The 22,556-nt window shown below is 43.3% G+C and overlaps 1 protein-coding gene across 2 annotated transcripts in view; it reads right to left on the reverse strand.

The window, feature by feature from the left end:
- Positions 1 to 22,556, reverse strand: part of Cacna2d3 (calcium voltage-gated channel auxiliary subunit alpha2delta 3) — an 844,799-nt gene that overhangs the window by 263,722 nt on the left and 558,521 nt on the right. For both annotated transcript variants that reach the window (XM_036199702.1, XM_036199701.1), the window contains exon 13: positions 14,056 to 14,189. In XM_036199702.1, the coding sequence (XP_036055595.1) occupies positions 14,056 to 14,189 (134 nt within the window). The remainder of the gene's footprint in view (positions 1 to 14,055; positions 14,190 to 22,556) is intronic.

A 22,556-nucleotide genomic window follows, 5' to 3' on the forward strand; every position in this document is an offset into this window, starting at 1 on the left:
GAGGCACATAGGGAGAAAGGAAGGGAGGGTGTGTTACTGTGTACTGTGTAGAATGAGTGCTAAGGTTAGTAAATACTCTTGGAAGAAAAGACCATGCTCCATCTCAGCCAAGCCACAAGGTATGCAGAGTCTATGACAAATTGCTGTCATCAAACTTACTCAACCTTGTGACCTTATTCAGTAAATTCTGACATTACAGAAAGACACAAATGTGTGCTGGCACAAAGCACTCAGGACAGTAGGGATAAAAAGAAGCAAGCGAGGAAAGTGGATATGCTCATGTGGGTTGGAATCACACAGAACCTAGTTGGGCCGTGACTTGCTCTAGTTTAGATGGAAGCTCTGGGGTTTAGACATGCCAAGGCATTCAGATCCCAGGCATTTGTTTCCATTCACATCTTTCTGTGAAAGAATCTTTATCCACAGCCCTAGATGATCTGTTTCTACAACAGGGTCTCTCCTGAGCCAGACCCAATGGGATGAACTATAGAGATTTACTCAGAAATGCCAACTTAGCAACATAAATACCAAATTCATGTCTACAGTGTTTGAACCAGGAGAACATACAAAGCCAGGGCTTGGAGATCAGGTGATTGATGGGGAGGAAGAGAACTGATCTGGGGGAGAAATACAGCAAAGACATGAGGAAGAAAGCACAGGGACAGCTCCAGACATAGCCAGTAGAGAGGCTGTGGTTTTGATAGTTTTCTGTGCAGAGTGGGTCTAATCTTTAGGCAATGCTCCTAATTAGTAATAAATCTCACATTCTATGAATCCTGAAACCTACAGCCAATGCTTCTGAGAGATGATACAAACACAGAGCTGACTTTTGGTTGTCTCTAGTAATCAAGAAAAATATTTAATAACTTTACCTATTTGGCTTTCTAGTAGAGACAGATACAATTTCCATAGTCATATTTCCTAAGGGAATCCATCTAATACCTTGTAAGTACAGGGTACATTGTATAGTTCAGGAGCTGTGGGGTTGGCACAATGGTTAAGAGTACTGATGCTCTTACAAAAGACTGGCTCAATTCCCAGCTTGCAACTGTCTGTGAGTCCAGTTCCAAGGGGTATGACCCCCTCTTCTGATGACCATGGGCACCAGATACACACAAGTGGTAGCCAAACACTCATAAATATGAAAAAATAAATAAGTAAATAAACCTTTTAAAAATGAAGCAGAGAATTCGACACTGCCATTATCAGAGGGGGACACACAATCACTTAAAACACCACTTGGGCTCTGCAGTGCCAAGACAGGGCATAACAGTGCTTCAAGGTCTCTCTTGTCATTCTGAAGACAGCTTAGAAATGGGGTCTCCATGTTCCCAATACCCCCAAATCAGTCACAGTAGTTCTGCACTCATGTCTTCTATAAATAAAGAGTTCATGGAAACATCCGAGTAGATAATGGTTTCCACTGCTTAAAATGTGGTACCATGATGAACACGATAGTGATAAAAAAAAATGATTTGGGCATGGATTGTTTGGGGCTTCTAAAGGCAAATTCTTCTGCCTGACCCTAGCACTTCTCAGCCCTCCTTCCTATCCCAAATATCTTTTGGGACTGATTTCTTCCTACTCTGTGAGATTCAGGCCATCTGTTAGTATTGCCATCTCACCCTGGTGTGGAGATGTGAATCAAATAGGCTTGTGGATAGGTTGATGCAGACGCTGGAAGAGAAAGGCTATGAGGATAACGAAATTCAGTGGCTAGTAAAAGCTATCACTGTCAGAATCAGGAGTCAGTATAGGAATTGAGGCAAAGGAGTGAAAAACAATCAAAATAATGACAAGACTGATCCTGAATCTAGTCATACTTCAGGAGAGAGCTGCAAGGACAACATGGTTCGAAGAACCAACATTTTCAATGCTACTTGAGTTAGAAATTGACATGTGACATCGAAGTTCTGAACAACTCCATATTGCAGGGTGTGGTTGTTTGAAATGAAATTGGCCCCCACAATCTCACAGGGAGTGGCACTATTAGGAAGTATGGCCTTGTTGAAGTAGGTGTGGTCTTGTTGGAGGAAATGTGATGCTGCAGGGGGTGGGTAGAGGGGTAGAGGTGGGCTTTGAGGTCTCTTTTGCTCAAGTTTCATTCAGTGTGATACAGACCATTTCCTATGGATCAAGATGTAGAACTCTCAGCTACTTCTCCAGCGCCATGTCTGCCTGCAGGCTACCATATTTTGCCATGATGATAACAGATTGAACCTCTGAACTGTAAGTGAGCCACTCCAATTTATAAAGTTGCTGTGGTCATGGTGTCTCTTTACAGCAATAGAAATCCTAAGACAGAAGTTTGTACCAGGGACTACAGTATTGCTGTGAAAGGCCTGACTATGTTTTTGTTTACAGGAATTTGGACTTTGGTACTTTGGGTTATGAAAACAGGGGAATGCTTTAAGCACTGTTTAATGGGCCATACTAGTAGGAACATGGAAGACAATGGTACTGGCAATGATTTGAACTGTTGGACACTGGCTCAAGAGGTTTCAGAGGAGAAGAATTTTAGTATATTGCCTAGAGATCATTCTTATGATATTTTGGTGAAGAATGTTGTTGCCTTTTGCCCTTATCCAAAAAGTTTGCCTGAGGCTAAAGTAAAAAGTTTTGGATTAATTCCCTTGGCAGAAGAAATATCAAAACAGCCTAGTATAGACTCTGTTGTGTGGTTAACTCTAATGAAGATATATAATGAAAAAGAGCAAGCTAAGCAAGGAAAATATTGGAGGGGGAAAGGAGCACCAGCAAGTGGAATGGAGCTAAATGCTATATTCAAGGAGGTAAAGAGGTTAGGAAATGGAATAAAGGGAGTGGTGATCCCAGGACAGGATCCCACCCAGCTAAGTTTCCAACTTGTGAAAAGGAATTAAAGAAAAGCTTAGAGCTGGGTGTGGTGGTACACTCCTTTAATCCAAGCACTGGGAAGGCAGAGGATGGCAGATATCTGAGTTTGATGCAAGCCTGGTCTAAAGACCCAGTTTCAGAATAACTAAGCTTAGACAGTGAAGAAAACCATGGAAAACAGAAATCTGGTGAAGATGTAATTAAACAAAGGGGCCATGTTCCAGCCCCAGTAAGCAGCAGAACTTGGCAGCTTTGGCCACATGGTTCTGGCTTTAGAGTTAAGGATAGAAGAAATGGGTTATGAAATTTGTCTGTATACCTAAGGAAAGCCTTTGAGGCTAGACATGTGTCAGGGGTGTCCCTGAATGGAGGCCTAAAGAGGCCATTGCATGAAGCTGTGAAATTGAAGCCTGGGTTGCCTTGGAGACCCCAAGATGCTAGAGATGCCAGAGTTGTTGTCTCCTGCTGAGGAAAGCTGCTAACAGAATGGAACCAGCCCAAGAAGAAGAAGTGTGTTGCAGTTAACAAAGCTGAAAGGAGTTGGAGATCTGAAGAGTGTTTTGACATCAGACATGGAGATGCAGAGTTTGGAGTTTGCTCATCTTGTTTTCAGTATTTCCTCACTATGCTCCCTTCCCTACATTTTGGAATAGCATTGTATATCCTGTGCCATTATATGTTGGAAGTATGTGATCTGCTTTTTGATTTTGATTTTATATGGGATTAAAATTAAGAGATTGAATGAATCTCAGAAGAGACTTTGCATTTTGGACTTTTAGACATTATTGAGACTATAAATAGACTGTGGGGACTTTTGAAGTTGGACTAAATGCATTTTTCACTATGAAATAGTTACAAGCTTATGGGGGCCAGGGAGTGGAATCTGGTAGTTTGAATGTAATTGGCACACCATTATCTCAAAGGGAGTGGCACTATTAGGAAGTGTGGCCCTCCTGAAGTAGGTGTAGTCTTGCTGGAGGAAGTGTGTAGTTTTGAGGGAGGGCTTTGAGGTCTCTTTTCATCAAGCTTCAGTGTGATACAGACCATTTTCTGTTGCCTGCAAGATGTAGGACTCTTTTTGTTTGTTTGTTTGTTTGTTGGGGTTTTTTTTTAGACAGAGTTTCTCTGTGTAGCTTTGGAGCCTTTCCTAGAACTCACTCTGTAGCCCAGGCTAGCCTCAAACTTACAGAGATCCACCTGCCTCTGCCTCTCAAGTGCTGGGATTAAAGTCATGCACCACTACTGTCTGACAAGATATAGCACTCTTGGCTACTTCTCCAGCACCATGTCTGCCAGCATGCTGTCATGTCCCACCATGATGATAATGGACTGAGCCTCGGAAACTGTTGAGTGATCCACCTCAATTAAATGTTTTCTTTATAAGAGTTGCCATGGCCATTGTGTCTTCTCACAGCAATAAAAAACCTAAGTAAGACCTAGAGTAACCAGAGCTTAATGGTTTTGTCCATTTCTGCATGGTGGAGGACAGAGGCTGGCCTGTCACTATCAACATATACATGTCATGGAACCACAAACTCTTCAACAACAATAAGCACCTGAAGTCTAAAAGGTTCGTTCATTTTCAGCCCTAAGCCTCTCTGGTATTGATCAGCATTCATATAGAGTTTATATCTTTTCTGAAGTTAAATTTGAAGTGACTGATAGTCTTATGATAATCTTATAACACCAACTCCAAAGGAGAAAAATAAACTAGGCTCTGAAAGATAGATAAAATCCCAACAGCAGTAACAGTAAAAGGGATTTAAAAGAGAAATCTAGTACCAAGTAGAAGAGGAAAATATTTGGGTGGCTATAAATGGTTCTCTAAATCAGGAACACACATCAGCATCTACTGCAAAAAAATAATAATTATAATAGTAATCTGTTTTGATGGAAATAAAGTACTATAATATTTATAGTCTGTGCCAGAGTTATAATGACTGTGGGGCCAGAAGTGAAGTGTCACAGCATGCTCCACATGTTTTTAACACGGTTTCTAAAGGCTCTGGAGGCTATTAAATTTAATGAACCCATCTGCTATGAAATAGAGGTCCCAACGTAATCAGCTTCCTCCATGCCAAGTAATGCAGATGGCAGACTCTGTTCCACAACCCAGCAGGACGGTTTATGTTTCTCCTTACGTGTCTCTCTGTCCCGATGATTGCAACTTCTTTGATATTCAGTGGTGTCTTGGGAAAATACTGTAAATTCCATTTCCAACCTCCAACAACTTCCTTATGATGGCTTTGACACCCCTGAGTAATTGCTTTTAGGCAGTAAGAGTTGTAGCTTAAAGCAATCACCCAGATGACTCCTCAATGGCTGAGGTGCCATTCCTAGATGGGAAGCTGGAACAAATGTGCAATGCATCAAAGCCAAAGCAAGTTGGACTGAGTGGGGGTGAGGAGGAGGGATACAGGTCCAATTTGCCAATGTGAGTAAATAGGTTTGAAGTTCCTGCAGATTGCCTACTGAATTGCATTGCCAGCAAACGGGAAGGCTGGGTAATGAATTCTCATTATTTTAAATGGTCACATTCCCACTGTTTTTGAAAGATTTCTTTGCTTCCCTTCTGAGTATCACCAAGATCTGTGTAAACTCCCCTGGAGAGGTTTATCAGAGTGTGGATGCTTCCTAGGTTTGATGCTGCCTCTGCCCTACATGGCAAGTTGGGTAGCTTTCCTGAGCTGATTAAGACCCAACTGCAAAATGCAAGTGATTTGCTTACAAAATGGAACAAATTCCGCTCGTAATGATTTTTCGCTCTGCACCTCCAAGATAATGGCTCTGCAATGACTCGTGTTCAGATGAGAAGCCTGTGAATTCCAGAATTCTGGTGTTTGCTGTTTTGCCAATTAATACATGAGATCTTATTATATTAAACATAATTAATGTTGTTAACATTCATTCATTTATTTGGTCTTCACTGGGAAAGCCAATTGACTAGAGCAGCTACAGCAGACATAGAATATTTAATCAGATTGGTAGCAAGAAGCCAGGAGGATGAGACATGGAAAGAGCTTCCTCATTCTGATACTGGAGCCAGGCTTCGTAAAGGCAAACTGTGGCCCCGAGTACAGGACTCCAAACCCAGGCTCTCTCACACTTCAGTATTTCCCAGAACTTGTCCAGACTTAGGACATCATGAGTCAATGTGTAAAGAATAAAAACCGAAGAGCTACACTCAGAGGCTGCTGTGAACCATTTTGTCAACTGTTGTCCATTATGTAACTATATCTGCTAATGCTGGGTGTTCAGTTAGAGTGCCTAGTGAGTCAAGCAGACAGGAATTCCTTTCACCTTACCAGCTAAATCAGGTAATTAAGGAGAAAGAAGATGTAAAGACGTAGTGAGTAAACTTAAGGGATCAAGTGTTCTGATTTACCAGACAATTAACAAGTGCCAACTTCCTGTGGACTTGGTGGAAATGATGTAAATCAATAAGGTCAAGGGTTTTCTGCTTCCAAAGGAGTGAAAAAACCCTTCCACATCACAGCATAATGAAAACAACCAGGCTGCTGGAAGTCCACGGAAAACTGAAAGACTGTAGAAGAAGGGGCACAGCCTCCCTGGTCTGAGAGTTTGCAGGATAAGACATGGCTGGATTTCCTCCTGGTGTTATTGTCTCTTCTCAACCCAGAGCACCGAGATGGAGAAGCTGACGTGGTAGGCAGCATTCTAAACTGGTTCCTAGAACTTCTCCTCCCACCAAATACATCCCTGTAAAATCCTTTGCCCTTGAGAATGGGCAGGAAATAGTGTCATTCCCATAATCAAATTATCAAAAGATTGCCTGAATTAATGAAAGGGAAGCCAGCCTAGTGAACCTAACATAATGGGAGAGGCCAGTAAGGGGAGGTTGAGCACAGAAAGATACATCCTGCTGGTCTGGACCCATGGTAGTCCATGTGACTATAGCAGCACTGTGAGAAAGAACTGCAGGTGGCCTCTGAGTTTAGTCTCCAGGCGGTAAGAAAATGAGAGCTCAGTCCTACAACTGCAAACAATGGAATTCTGCCCCAAACCTGACCATCTGCCCCATTCTAGAAAAGAACTCTGCGCTATGTAGATGAGAGCCACAGCAGAGCTCCTAGTTCACTGTGGCCTTGTGTGCTCCAAAAGGATGGTCACCCACAGGAATCTCAAGACCATGCTCTGCACAGTTTAAACCAGTTAAAAGCATGGCTATTTGTTACCTGGCCATCGGAACTAACACAGCTATGTGGTGATGCCGAGCTGGAGAAGAAAGGATGGATGAAAAGAAGGCAGGAAGTAAGGGAAGTCAGGACGGGGAGAGGATAGAGAACAGTCCCATCCTGCAAAGGTATTTAATCCTGAGAGCCAACCTGGAAGGCAGGTTTCATTTCCATCTTATAGGGGCAACTGGCCAGGTGGCAGAGCTAACATGGAGTGTGTGTGTGTGTGTGTGTGTGTGTGTGTGTGTGTGTGTGTGTGTGTATGGCACCCAGGTCACCATTTTAACTCCACATTCAGAGTTCTTAGCTCAAGACCTAAGATAGATTTTACACATATGTAAATTCATTAAAGAGTTTTATGTCAACAACCCCACCAGAGTTAAGAGACATCAAGAAGGGGTTGATTCCACAGCCTTGATTCATAATTCATGTGCTTCCATTTGTTTGGCTATTTGTCCCTGTTCTCCTCCAATCTTGGTCTCAATAATTCACTCTCTTACAGTCCCTCCTATTTCTTGACAATTGGACTCCTGGAGCTCCACCTGGGGCCTGGCTGAGGATCTCTGCATCCACTTCCATCAGTTATTGGATGAGAGTTCCAGCACGACTATTAGGGTGTTTGGCCATCTGATCACCAGACTAGGTCAGATCAGGCTTTCTCTCGACCATTGCCAGCAGTCTACAGAGGATGTATCATTGTGGTTTTAAGGGAACCTCTCCAGCACTCTGCCTATTCCTGTTCTCATGTGGTCTTCATTTATCATGGTCTGTTATTCCTTGTTCTCCCTTCCTGTTCTTGGTCCAGCTGGGATCTCCTGCTCCCCTAAGCTTTCTTTCCCTCAAATCTTGCCCTTCATTACTGCCACTGTTGTCCAGGTTGTTCATGTAGATCTCATCCATTTCTCTGTCATTGGGTGATCCCTGTGTCTTTCCTAGGGTCCCGTTTTCTAGGTAGCCTCCCTGGAGTTGTGTAGCAGTCTAGTCATCTTTGTTTTACATCTAGTATCCTACTATGAGTGAGTACATACCATGTTTGTCCTTCTAAGTCTGGGTTACCCCACTCAGGATGATTTTTTCTAGATCCATCCATTTGCCTGCAAACCTCATGATGTCATTGTTTTTCTCTACTGAGTAGTACTCCATTGTATATATGTACCATATTTTCTTTATCCATTCTTCAGTTGAAGGGCATCTAGGTTGTTTCCAGGTTCTGGCTATTACAAACAATGCTGATATAAACATAGCTGAGCAAATGCCCTTGTGGTATGATTGAGCATTCCTTGGGTATATGCCCAAGAGTGCTACAGCTGGGTCTTGGGGGAGATGGATTCCCAATTTTCTAAGGAAGTGCCATATTGATTTCCAAAGTGGCTGTACAAGCTTGCATTCCCACCAGCAGTGGAAGAGAGTTCCCTTGGAGCCCCCAGCTGGATCAGGCCCTCTGGATAAATGAGACAATTGAATAGCTTGAACTGTTTGGGAGGCACCCAGGCTGTGGGACCTGGACCTGTCCTTAGTGCATGAGCTGGCTGTTTGGAACCTTGGGCTTACACAGGGACACTTTGCTCAGCCTGGAAGGAGGCGACTGGACCTGCCTGTACTGAATCCACCAGGTTTAAATGAATCCCCAGGGGAGTCTTGGCCCTGGAGGAGATGGGAATGGAGGGCAAGGGCTAGGGGCAAGGTAGGGGTGGGGGCGGGAGGGGGGAGGACAGGGGAACCCATGGCTGATGTGTAAAATTAAAACACAAATATAATGAATAACAAAAATAATAATAATAAATAAAAAGGAGAAAAAATACAATGAAAAAAAGAAAAGAAGGGGTTGATTGCTTGTCACAGTAGCAAGTGCTCATTATTGCAAACTGAGTTACATAAGGCCAGTGTGACACTGGATTGTCCTGGATGGATGGGTTAGAATAGAATGGCCGTCATTTTGAAGCCATCAATATATTAGGCAATACTAATCAGACCATGTTTCTCAAGTCAATCAGGGTCAATCATTACTGGCCATGGGGAGCTCAAAGCATGCTGAACTCCAGCTGCACATTTAGGTGATTCCAAAGTTGGTGGGATCATCTTAGAACTCAGACTCCACAGATGAATCCAGAATGTAAATCCTATATTGACCCCGATATATAAATGTTGAGGTTGTTTGGTTTGGGTGCGTGTTTGTGTTTGTGCTTCAGCTGCAGGATCTAGGCCTAGAGGATTTATTTGAAAAGACTGATGTTTCTTGGTCAAAGGCACTTGATGGGGTCACAGTAGCCACTCCCTCGCCCACAGAGCTAGTAAACACTCAGCCACAGAAGTAATGGCCCAAAAGGCCTCTCTACATCTCCAAGGTGAGAAGGCTTCCCAGCACTTCCTACTCAGGAACAGCAAATATATCACCTCAGGTGCTAGGGAAACCAAGAACCCTTGCTGAGCTGTCATTTTGGGCTCACCAAATCCTGGGTGTGGAGGTGGGACATGTAGCTCTGTCATCTTGCCACATAGAGCTTACTCAGTAATGAGCCATGGTGGTTGGGGCACAGAGTATTAATTACACATGGAGCATAAAACTTCAGAGGTATTCCTTATGCAATCACTTTCCCAGGCAAGCCTTAGGTCACCCGCCTTTCTTCTGCTGTCAAGAGTTGTGTATGTGGAAAAGGCTCGAGTGGCAGTGGGGTCTCCATGAGCTTCAGGTTATGTTTCCAGCCAGAGAAACCAACATGAGCACCATGTCCTCTTCCTTAGGTATATAGAGTCCATTTGCTTCTCATTGGTGATGCTAATTTTACTGACCCATTCAAAATGTTGTTGGGACTTGTCCTCCACACAAGTATACTAGAGAGCAGTCACGGGGTCCTACTGTTCAAGTACGATTTGTTTCCTCACAATTAATTAAAAAGAATCTCTGGAGAAGCACTTTGAGACAATTAAAATGTTCTTCTTATCATCCCACTTTCAGCTTGGATTTCCAATCAATTGATGATGTTGGCTCTAAATGAGTTGGGAGGTCCTAAACATCCATGGCTGCAGAATGGTGACTCTCCAGCTCCCTTACCTCGTCACTTACTTCTTGGCATGGCACTATGAATTGCACTCCCTTCCCTAGGTAGTTTATGTGTTTGACGTTTGCTCTTCATCAGTAAGAATACATGGATTTCTGCTTTATCAGCAGGCCATAGTCTAACACTGTTATACATTGTTCTGAGTTCAACCTGTCCCAGGTTTGTTCAACAAGAGACCCTTATTGTTTTTAATATTTCCTTATTTTCTGGTATAAAATAGTTCATGTTTTCTTTATTCAGAAGAAAAAGGCCAATTACCCCAGTCCTGGAATGAGCAACTTCTCCAAGGAATCCTGGTTCTTTTCCCTGGGATAGGACCTGACTCCTGGATAGATTTAATGCTGTATGGGTACTTCTGAGTCTAACCCCTCAGTGAACATAGCTGGAATTGCATTCTGCAGCTTTTGACCTAGTCTAACCCCACCTGCCTTGTCTTGAAGTATTCCCATGTGTTTACTTCCAACATCCTCCCAACATAGACTAAGAATTGCTTATCACTACAAATGATGCTAAGTAAATTTAAATTTATTTTTACTATTCTCCTTAAAATTAAAAGTAGCACTAAGCATTTCATTAAAAATTTAATAATGTATATTACCACTATCTCAAAGATTAATTCAAAAGTTAGTTATGCTTTCTTTTTCCCCCCACTGAGTAAATTTGCTATTTAACTAAAATAGAATTGTTTTTGTTTTTAACTTGTTGGCACTCCATTTTTCTTCCATTCTTATTGTTACAATTTCAATGTTTGAATATACAAATACATGCTTTCAAAACTCAAACTTTATGCATGCACACACACACTCACAAATAAATATATGTAATATAAGTTGGGTTTTTGTGTTGTTGTTTTGGTTTGATTTTTGTTGTTGTTGTTGTAAATATGAGCTGGCCAGATGGCTCAGCAGGAAAAGGTACTTGTTGCCAAGTCTGATGTCCCAAGTTCTCCAAGAGTCACATGGTGAAAGAAAAGGACCAATTCCTGCAAATTGTCCTCTGACCTCCGCACATATGATATGGCACATACACCCCCCCCACACACACACGTATGCACACACTAAATGTAACAATTTTAAAGTCAAAACTAGGCTAGAGATACAGCTCAAAAGGTAAAGTACTCACTAAGCAAGTACAAAGACCTGAGTTTAGCTTCCTAGAAACCACAAAAAGCTCGACTCAGTAGTGCATATCTGTAACCCAAGCACTTCTGCAATAAGATAGGGCAGAAACAGGAAAATGCCTGGACTCTTACAGGCTTGCTAGCCTGGAGTAAGCAGAGGCAAGAACAAATGACCTCGGCTCAAACGAGGTGAAAGGTCAGGACTGCACTTGAGATTAAAGACTGTTCTCTCACTGTCACGTGTGTGCTGTCGCATGCATGTACCTGCACCCGTTCACACTCACACACACATACATACATAAACAGCATACACATATGCAGAGACACAACAAAACAGAAATCAGAACTATGCAGAAAGGGATGCACCGTTGCCTTACCAGCCTGCCTTCTCATTTCTTACAGGTAAGCAGTTCCATGCATGGACTTCATATTTCTGTCTGCACACATGTAACTTCTCCTCAGCCTTCTGTCCTATAGAGCATGCCCCCTAGAAGACTCACTCTTGTATTCTGTTCACATTTCTTAGCAGCATCTCTTGCTACTATATAAACACTCTATGCTGAGAAGTGGAGATCATGTTCACTTTTTTTTTTTTTTGGCCAATAGTCCATGGCTCACACAATCAATCTTTAATGTTTCAGGAGTCAGACAATTTCCAACATTTGGAAAGTTCTAGTGAACAAAGGTCTTGATGGAGAGGTATCTTCATGGTTCCAAGTATGACTGCTGGAGCCAAGGGCAAATGAACACCCCTCCCCCATAGAGAATATCCCACTCTATGTTTCCATAGCGATCTATGCAAGGTCTCCCTTGCTGGCATCCTCACCAGCAGAGTGCCTGGCTAAGTTTCTAATTTCTAACCACCCTGCTCTTGCAAAATGCTATCTCATCACACTTAAGTTTGCATTTTTCTTACTATGGGTAAAAGTGTATATTTTTTTCCCATATTAAAAGTCATTTTGGCCGGGTGGTGGTGGCACACGCCTTTAATCCCAGCACTCAGGAGGCAGAACCAGGCAGATCTCTGTGAGTTCAAGGCCAGCCTGGGCTACCAAGTGAGTTCCAGGAAAGGCGCAAAGCTACACAGGGAAACCCTGTCTCGAAAAACAAAACAAAACAAAAATCCATTTTGTTACTTTTGAGACTTGCCTATGTCCTCTGCTAATTCCTTTTTTATAGAAATTTTGGAAGAGTCTCACTCAATTTTTCAATGTTTTAGTACATGGTGGATTTGTTTATGTTTGTGAGTGAGGATGGGGTCACGTGTCATGGTGCCAAGCGTGGAGGTCAGAGGATAACCCATGATAATTAGTTCTCTTTTTACCTTGTAGATCCTGGGGACCAAACTTGGGTCATCAGGTGTGGTGGCAAGAGCCTTTACCTGCTGTGTTAGTCAGTCCCTCCACTTTTAAACTGTTCTTTATCTTTTGAAATCATGGCCTAGCTCTGCTAAGATGAGGTCATACACTAAGTTCCCACAGGTCATCAGGCTATTTATTGGCCTATTAATCTGTCCAAGTTCAAGCATATATTGAGAAATTGAAACCCCACCAGAGTTGGTATGATAAACTACAGAGTAGTTTGGACTTAGCATCAGCTAGACACTCTTGGCCTTCACTCCTGGTTTCTCTGCCTCGCTTAACCACATGTAAGAAGAAATGGCACTAGGACTGTTGAGGTCATTGTCCTGGTTTTCAACATGGTGTCAGATTAAACATGGCAGCATAGCTTTTTTGTTTTTACACTTTAGAACTGAACTGGGATCTGACTCCCAAATCGATGAAAGATCACTGTCACCAGCAACCAGAAAGTGCTTCTAGCCCCCCGCCCCTCATCTTCAGGCAAATTCCTGAGAATAGACATCCTTCTGACACAGGAGTTACGGTCCAAGCCATGTCTTGAAGATCCCACTGTGATCTTGGAGGCTGGGGTGGGGGGAGCCATTGTGGCCTGGATGTGTCAGGGTGTCCCTAGTTTGGCTCTCATGTGTTGTTATTGTCCCTTGTGTGCCTACAGCCACCAGAAATACAGCAAGAACAAGAACAGGAGTGCCCAGAGAGCAGAAAGTATGCCCAGGGCAGCCATGGAGATGGCTACAGAACACAGCTGTGCCTGTGCTGCCGTGATTAATATGATGTGAATCCCAACAAAACTGACGGTGGGGTAGTCCTGTGAGAACATTTACAATCACTAAATGAAACACGCCACTCCCATCAGACTCATTATCACTCTGAAAAATCACCCTGAAATTATACAAAAACACAGCCATGGGATGATTACTGGATGACTGGCAAAGCCCCTCCTTTTAAGCACATACTGGAATCCAACTTTTCAGGAGCCCATGATCAGCATTCACAGAACCTCCCTTATAGAATCCCATGTAATCCCATTTTTGCCTGTCTATGGGGGGAAAATGTAATTGCATCCTCGGTGGTGGCCCCCATTTGTTATCACAGTGGGCTTCAGTTGCATCTTCAACTGAGCCCTAATGATCCATCATTAGGACTGGGCCTCACACATGGCAAAGGCTGAGTCCATCATCATACTTCTCATCACTTTCTCATGCAGGAATGTGAACATATGTGGGATATGGGAAAGTCACAGACAAAAAGGGAGAGCGGTTGATACCTTCAGAGGTACAGGTCATTTTTGCTTGCTGAGGTGAACAATATCAGTTGTATCTACAATCTGAGACAGTGTTGCTAAAGCCCATAACTAATGGAGTATGATATGATGGCTTGTCTCTGGAATGAACACAAGAAAACTCTTGCACAGAAATGTAAGGACAAACCCAGCCTCTCCCCCAGGGTTCCCATAGACTCACGGTGCTGTCGATGTATGCTTCTGTCCACACCACATCATGCTCCTGGTCAATGACTTTGGGTCGGCTGAGCACGTGGAGGTATTCCATGACATTTTCCTGTACATCAGCCAAGGTGGAGATCTGGGTGAAAAATCCTGCCAAAAGAAGAGCAGGGCTTAGAAACACACAGAGGAGCATGCATCAGGGAACACACATTGGCCTGAGCCCAAATTCCCTTCTCCATCATCATGAAGTGTTGGATCTCATTCCTCCCTCTTGGAGTGAGCTGTATCCTCATTGACAGAGTATAGTCACCAAAAGGAATAAACTTAAATTAACCCACACAGAAACAAGTTGTTGTTGACTGTTTGAAGGCTATCCCCCTCAGGCTTTGTTATGGACTTGGAAATCAAAGTCTCACTCCAGGCAATGCTGTCTTTCCCACATTAGTGAATGTATTTTCAAGGAGAAAACTATAAATCACAAGATTAAAAGAGATCCCATTATTATAATTGTAATAATAGTAATGAGTAATACACTAAAAAGTTTGTTCACCCCTTAACAGATAGTATCATATATTCTTTTTTGTTTTGCTTTATTTTTGAGACAGGTTTGCTATAACCCTATCACTCTGACTGGGCTTTGAACTTGTAGCAATTTTCCTGCTTCAGCCTCCTGGATGTTGAGCTGGGATGGTTCTCATTTATTCTTAATAATCTATATGGGAGGATTATATTGTGTAATGATAACGCGACTGAAGTGGACTAAGGACTTGAGTTTTGTCCATGTTCCACCAGCACTGAGCAGAAATTACAGAAAAGAGCACAGGCTGTGGGGTTCTTGGTTTGACTTGTTCCTTCTGTGTCTCTTGGTTTGTACCCATTTCTTTGATGGGGTTTTACCCTGGGTATGCTTGAGGCTGGAATTCCAGATCCTACTTTAGTGTGACTGTCAGACTGACAGGTCTGCTTTCTATGCAACAGAAAATGTTCTAAGCATGCAGTAGTTCTACAGGTGAAGTTGTCTGCTTGACCTTGAGTTCAAGGCACTTCAACCTAGGGTCTGGTGAGCTTTGCTGCAGGCTGGGAGGTTTAGAAGAGAGCACTGAGCACAGGCCCAGCTCACCCAGAAGAAGCCATTTGTTTCAAGTCTGTGTGGAAAGTTTTCTTAGTGGAATAAACAGCATGGGCAAGGCACTGTCTTGGGCCATGAAGATAGGAAAGAACCACAAAATAGCATAGTCACCATTAAGTTAAGACATAATAGGGGTAGCAAATCAAGTCTGGCTATACTGAGCCAGGGTCTCTGGAGCTGCACACTGAAGGATAAGGGGGCAGTTAGTGGGGAGCAGGCGATTGAGAAGTATGCCTGGCAAAGCAAAGAATACACAGGAAGCATCTTGATTATAGAGAATCAGGCCTCTTCTGGGAAGTGAAAATAGCTCAGAATGGCCCTGATTTAAGAGTTTAACAGAGAGCAGAAATGACCCAAAGAGATAGGCCCAGCAAAGCATGGGAAAGAATTGAGATCTTGTCCTAAAGCAGGTGCTTATGGAAGTGCTTAAAGCTGGGGACACAGTAGAGACATAGATTCATGCTGCTGCTTCTTGTTACTAAGTTAAGGATCCATTTCTACTCATCAGATAAATCAGAGATGGCTTAGAGGGACTCTCAAGTCAGATCTGCTGCAATGCTTGCGCAGCAATGACAGACTTCCCTTGTGTCTGAACCAAGCACATGGTAGGGAGACACCAGCCCTTCCACTGTCCAGGATGGGCTGGACCCTCCAAGAAAGTTTCCAAACAAAGGCCAGCTGGTTTGAATTTGATGTGCCAGTTCCAAACAGGTTGGGACCATGTGGCTTCTGGGTTCCTGATGACAGATCTGCACAATGCTAATTAGCATGCATTAGCACTCCTACCTGCCCCACCCTCTTGTGACCATGGCTATATCAGGGAAACAGAGCCCCAAAGAAGGAGTGGGGGTGCCTGTTATGGCGTGAGATCCCAGAACAGGACTTGTGAGTTCTCTTGGAGGTCTGACACCCCCGACCCTCACTTAGGGAGACCTATTGGTATATGTCTTCTAAGTGGTCCAGCTGAGAGGCATGGATGGCAAGAAATGCTTTGTAAGGGACTGCTAGCAGACAAGGAGCATGCCTTACCCACCAGGAGTCATCTCTCCATGCCAGAAAGCTATAATCTACTTTGAAATAAGACAGAAAATATTTAATATCTCTGCTAGAAGCTATACCAAGGTTCTGAGTGAAGAACCTTGGAACACAGTACAAGCTAAAGAGGGGTATATCACCTTGGTCAATTTGGTGGTTGTGGATCTGGATGGAGATGCTTGGATGAGCATTTTCACTGTGGAAATGTTCCTGTGGAGACAGTCTGTCTTCGAAGGGTTCCTCTATTGCCTCTCTTTGCACATCTAAGCCTCAAAGCCAACATCTGACACTCTCTGATTTAGGTTTTCCAAAACAAGGCCAAGAGAAGAAAGGAGACGGATGTGTATGTGAGGGAAGATGAAGGACACAGCTCATCAGCTTAGAGAGTGAGATCAGAAGGGTGTCCATCATACGTTTAGAAAGGATTGCTCTGAGAAATGACCCTCATTCAGCCTTGTTTATCACAGTCTAAGCCCTAATGTTACAACAAGCTCACTTCCCAGAGCTTCAGAATGGCAGTCAGCCATTTACCTGATAGCTCCATGGATGAAGTCAGGAACTCAAGATAAAAATCCAAAAAAGCGTACCCTTGGCTTTCCTCTCCAACCCCCTGCCTCCAAACCCCATTAGCCTTCCCCATCTTAGCAATTGCACCTGGCCCAGTTAGGCCCCAGGCAGAAGAAACACCCTAGACCCCCCCCCCATCACCACTCCCTGCTCCTCCCTGGTCCCATATCTAACTCACCAGCGTGTTTTCTGGTCCTCTAAAACACACTTAAGATTAATGTTCCCTCCTTCAGCACTTTCAGCCCACCCCAAGATTCCAGGGTGTGTAAGTAAAAGTACAACTGCAGCCTCCCCATGACTCCCTCCCCTCATGGAGGCTTGAGGATCATCTGAAAGTATAACGTGTACTGTCATCTAGCTGACTAAGTCACTACAATAGCTTCCACAAAGAGTTAGAACAAAATCTGAACGTCTTTCTCTGACTGCCAATAGCCTTTCTCCATTGGCCCCTTCCTCCCTGTAATCCCTGCACCCTGTTGCTGGCTTTTAGTTAACCTTTCTCCTGCTCTCCCATGCTGACCTGGCCCTGATCCTTCCACCCTAGCCTGCCTTTTCCCATTCTGCTCATTCTCCCAGGACACTCTTACCTAGCTTTCCAACATGGGTCCATTTTATCACCGATGGGTTGGTTAGGGGAGTCCCTCCCCGACTGACTGACCCATTGGAAGTCACTTTCTCTCTCTGTATCTTGCTTCAGTGTCTTGAGAACACTCAGTCTAGCCTGGTGCCGGACTCTGACTTGCTTGCTTACTAGGTTTGCTGACCCTGGGATGTTAGTACAATGACACATGATGAGAACTGGTGCTTGTCTGGTTGGGAGACACCTTCCCAGAATGGAAACCATGAAGAAGCTTTCATTGGTATCATCATGGACTCATGTTGCTCCTCTGCCTTGGGACTCCTGACAGCCTACCTCAGATGCTCATTACAGAAGGGACAAAGAGAAGAGTTTGGCCCAGACCAATTTGAGTCCAGGTTAATTGGACTCCACGGCCTTTATTCTCAACCTAGAAGGTGCTCTCTCTTACCAAAATAGAAAAAGATCAAGAGCTTCTCATAACTCTTCCCCAGGGTGACTCTAGTGGGTCAATTGTGTTTTATAGCTGGGAAAGATGAGGCTAAAAATGGACAAACATAGGGCTGCCCTTCAATGTTGCTGGCAATAATTAGTATCATCATACAATCCCAGGGCACAGTTTCAATATGATAAACAGAAATACAAGTCTATAAAATGTAATAAAAGCTGAAATTACACACACACACACACACACACACACACACACACACACACACACACAAAGCTTACACAATTTTGGTCCCAGTCCATTAGAACCTGAAACCTCTCTGAAAGAGTCTTTTCTTGTTTTAAATGTGTTTCTGTAAGGTTTAGCTAACAAATGCATGGTATAGTTAACAAATGATGGATAGTAGGAAGGAGCTTAGGGTTGAGATCTTTGGCTGAAACCATAGACACTTCCCTCAGTTCCCTTCTGTATTCTCTGAGCTGGCTACCTCCCTTCCTGCCCCCCTCTTTTTGCTTCCTAGTGAATTCTAGCCCTTGAATGTTTATTCTTGTCTCTAATGTGCCTTTTTGAACTTCATATATCATGTAAGAAAACAGACTCAGCAATCATTCAGTAATTACTGAGTAATTAATGCTGAAATTAGCCACCTATTACAAATGGTCCTGCTCATTTTTCTCAAGAACATCAATTTATTTGCCTTGTTCCCTCGTTGCATTCCTTCTGTGAACTCTGGGTTACAGCTTCTCAGTGTGATAAACCATATGCAGCAGAATACTTTGTATTCCTGTGATTTTTACCCTGGCTTCAACATATTTTCAAAACCTCTTGCTTACACTGCCTTGCTATAGACAAAGGTTCCATATTGCACTTTACAGTACTGTCAGATGTCAGAGCTCCTAGAGTGTGCCTGTGTGAGCAGCCCCTGCTGTCTATCTCATATGGCCAGGTTCTGGTTCTACCACTGCTGTGGTATGTTGTTGTGATACAGCCATTTCCGGTGTGTGACAAGATCATCACCATCATGAAGCAGAGTTGCTGTGGTGACCTACCCAAGACCTGGGCTCTCAGTCATAGCCATGAGATAAGAAAAACAATATAGTCATGGCCAGAGCATGGTGATAAGCCTGTTAGCATTCCTTCCTTGAAGGAGTGGGGAGGACCATCAGACCCTCATCTGGATGCTAGTCATTGCTCCCTCTTATCCCCAACATGTATGTGGTCTTGGAGAGTGCTAGAATATACAGGAAGTGGAAGGTTGACTGTGGGTTAGGACTCCAATAGTGCAGTTTTTCACACAACCCATGGGGTGTGTGTGTGTGTGTGTGTGTGTGTGTGTGTGTGTGTGTGTGTGTTTGGAGCTAGGTAGGAGTGAGGAGTAGTTTTAAAAGATGCAATTCTCTGACTCAACATGCTCCTTTAAGTAACACCAGTAGCCTTTTGGGTCATTAAATGAACATAGGTAGAATAATTTCTTTGGTCAGTACAATCTCTCTATTTCAGGTGAACACACTTCTCTTTATGTCTCCCCTGGAAGTCATAGCTATAGTTCCTTCACATATTTCCAAAGATTCTCCAGCCTCTTAAGTGTGATAGGCTGAAACCCAGAGAGCCTCTGTCTAGGGGTTCTCTCTTTATAAATAAAGTTGATTATAACATGCATGCCCTAGTGATTCTATGAGGGTTTATAGAGATGGGCCATGCAACTACTGTGTGTCTTACCTGGTACAGAAAGCAGCCAGTTGTTCTTAATTGCTGTTAACAATAGCAACACAGTGATCTTTGTTTGCATCACATGCAAATCTTCACATCCTTGGGTGCTTACAGGAATGACTATGTGCAGCTATCTGCCTAGCTGCTGTTTTTATATGACCTATGCTGAAAAACCAAAGTGGTTTAACTACGCCTTCTCTCCTACCCACACCCACAACTATGCTGATGGCTTCAGAGATATGAAGCATCTTTGGGTTGATGTAACAATTGGAAAGGGGTAGTGAGATGAAGAATTATTTCTTGGAAAAGTTTGGGGGCTGGACCTCCAAGGAAGGCTTAGGCTACCAGTTCTATTTCAAACAAGGAGAGAACAACCTCTAACCCCTCAAAAAGGGATAAGCTAAATACACAACTGGGAGAGACACACAAGGCGTTTCCTTTGGAGCACATGATGACTGATAGGTTGAGAACTCCAGCACCGAGTAAAGCCTTTGTTTGCACAGCTGGGAAACACTCCATTAACTCTGATTTTTCGAAGGGGAATCAGCTAGTGCTCATTTCAAATGTTGGCACACCGCACATGAGAGAAGGTTATCACCTCTTTATGGGCTATCTGAACTTGCCGACCATCTTTGCTGCTGTCCCAATTTGCTTGTTTATGCAATGGTGTGAATTCAGCATTTAAACTGCCCAGCCTGTCTCCTGTGGCCAGGATTGTTTTAATGTCTTTAAAATGGCATGCTGCTTTGCTTCATTAGAACTAGTTCCCTTAGGGCAGGTCCTACTTAGGCATGAAATGAAACAAACCAATATCCTCCAAGCCTCCCTGGATTTTGCCAGTCTGGTGAAGGAGGCAGAGAACTAAGGCCCATGAATGTCCCCCCAGGCATGTGTTTCCAGTGGAAAGTATCTGAGACCTACTGGATATGAACTGTTTCCATGGCTACCAGACTTCTAAGAAAGACTTTCTGCCTAGACAGAAGGTCCTTGAATGCCAGGGATCCAGGGATGGCATAATGGCCCCCACTATCCTTCCCTCCTTCAGGGTCACTCTGTGGTCAGGCAGATCAACCTGTCAGCATGCTTCACTTTGGCCTTTCCCTGGTCTGCTCAAGTACTGGATGCTGACAGTTCATTTCACTGAAGAACTCCGTTGAGTCAGGGTGAAAACTTGTAACAGGGGTGGGTGGGGATGTCAGACCCCATGTCACTTGAGATGAAAATGCTATGCTGCTTCCATCATGTAACAATCCAAGACCATAAACAAAGATTTAATTAATGACCATAGATGAATACTTGCTTGCTGAAGTTACGTAGATAAAAACCTCAGGACTGACGCAACATGAAGCCAGTGTTTACATGGACGCAGATGAGCAGAACCCAACACAGTCATGGTGAGTGCGACTTGGAAGAGAGGCAGACAGTGACATTCTGTTCCCCAGGCCCATCAGAAGAAAACTGAATCTCAAAGGTAAAGCTATTGAGAGACATTGGTTGTGGTGAGACAGGATTCCAGCAGGAACAAGGGTTTTTTAGTGGCTTCTGTGGCCTATCTAACTAACATCCAGGCTTACTTCCATGGATTTTTCTGAACCTATAAACCTGATGGGCTGAATTCTAGAGCTATGTCCTGGCTTGACTAAATTGTCTTACAAGAATATTTCAAAGATTCTTATAAATGACAACGAAAATGAAGTTATGATACAGTATTAGTTGATTAAGACATGGTTCCAACTTGAAGAATTTTCATCAGCTGGACACAGATAGTAAAAGCAATCACCCATGACTAAGAGCCTACTAGCTGATGGGGAAAATTGCAATCTGGTGTGGTAGGGATAAAAATAAAAATGTTTTTAAAAATAAAAAAAAGAAAGGAATTTTTTACCATGACCGCAGAAAAGAACTGGGAAGCATAACTCACTCTCTATTCAAATGTCAACAAAGTTCTAAGATGTACAGAGAGGCCTTTGCTGTCAAAGGGAGTCTTGGGTTTTCTCAGTTCCCTTATCCCATGCCTCCTCCATTCTTGCTGCACCTGCTCTGGAAATGAAGCCAAACATGTGAGGCTGGGATGAGCAGGATGTTGGATACTTTCATGAGACAAGCCAACCAATAAACCAAAATAATTATACTATTTGTTACTTCAGAGGTTCAAGAAAACATTAATACTCTTCCATGATGCCCTGCATTCCTTGAGGTGGGGAAATTGAGACATGCTTAAAAGACCATTCCAAATAGAAACAGAAAATGAAAGGCAAAGCCAAGCGAAAGCACCATTGGGAGCAGGCCTTTTTTGCCTGCCTCTAAAAAGCTCCTCTGTCCCTGCTGACCCATATTTTCTCTGTGTGGGCTTACCTCTGCAAAGGCCTGAGGAAGTGACCCAGGCAGGGTGACATAATCTTTTCTGGAAAGAGGGGGGTTGGAGGTTAAGTGTTTAAATTTGCTGGTCAATGTCCAGGGGAAAAGCTCTTGGATCTACCATGTCTCTTGCAAAATACACGTTGTACACTAGATGAGAGCAGTGCAGGAACACCATTTGGACTACACACATATACAAAAGAGGGAAAAAATCTATCTCCAGGGGAAAATGATGTGGACATGTAAAGAAAATCCACAGAAGAAAAGGAGAGCAAAAATACACCTTCCCTGCTCTTTCCTGGGACTTGACCTTCCTTCCCAATTAAGGTTCTGAGTCATTCCCTTCTTTTCCCAGAACATCTCCCCCACTTTTTTTTTTTTTAATTGCAGAGAAACAACTTTGGTTGCTCAAAATGAAGTTAAGTTTTTCTTAGGTCATCAAAACTGCAGCTGAGACCTGTAAAACTTTCATCACATCATCTTTCTTCCACTAAAACCCAAACTCTTCCTTATTGGTGAATTAGAGCTTAGAAGAGCAGGAAATGGACAGACCACCCAAGTCCATTGGTACCAACTACTGTGTAATAGGACATCCATTTTTTATGAATATGAATAACTAATCTACTTATGTTGTGAGCCGTCACAGAGGTACCTGCTCTGAGTAAAGTTTGAGGCTGGTCTCTGTCAGGCAGG

Source organism: Onychomys torridus, chromosome 9 (assembly GCF_903995425.1).
Source record: "Onychomys torridus chromosome 9, mOncTor1.1, whole genome shotgun sequence".
Taxonomy (NCBI): Eukaryota; Metazoa; Chordata; class Mammalia; order Rodentia; family Cricetidae; genus Onychomys; species Onychomys torridus.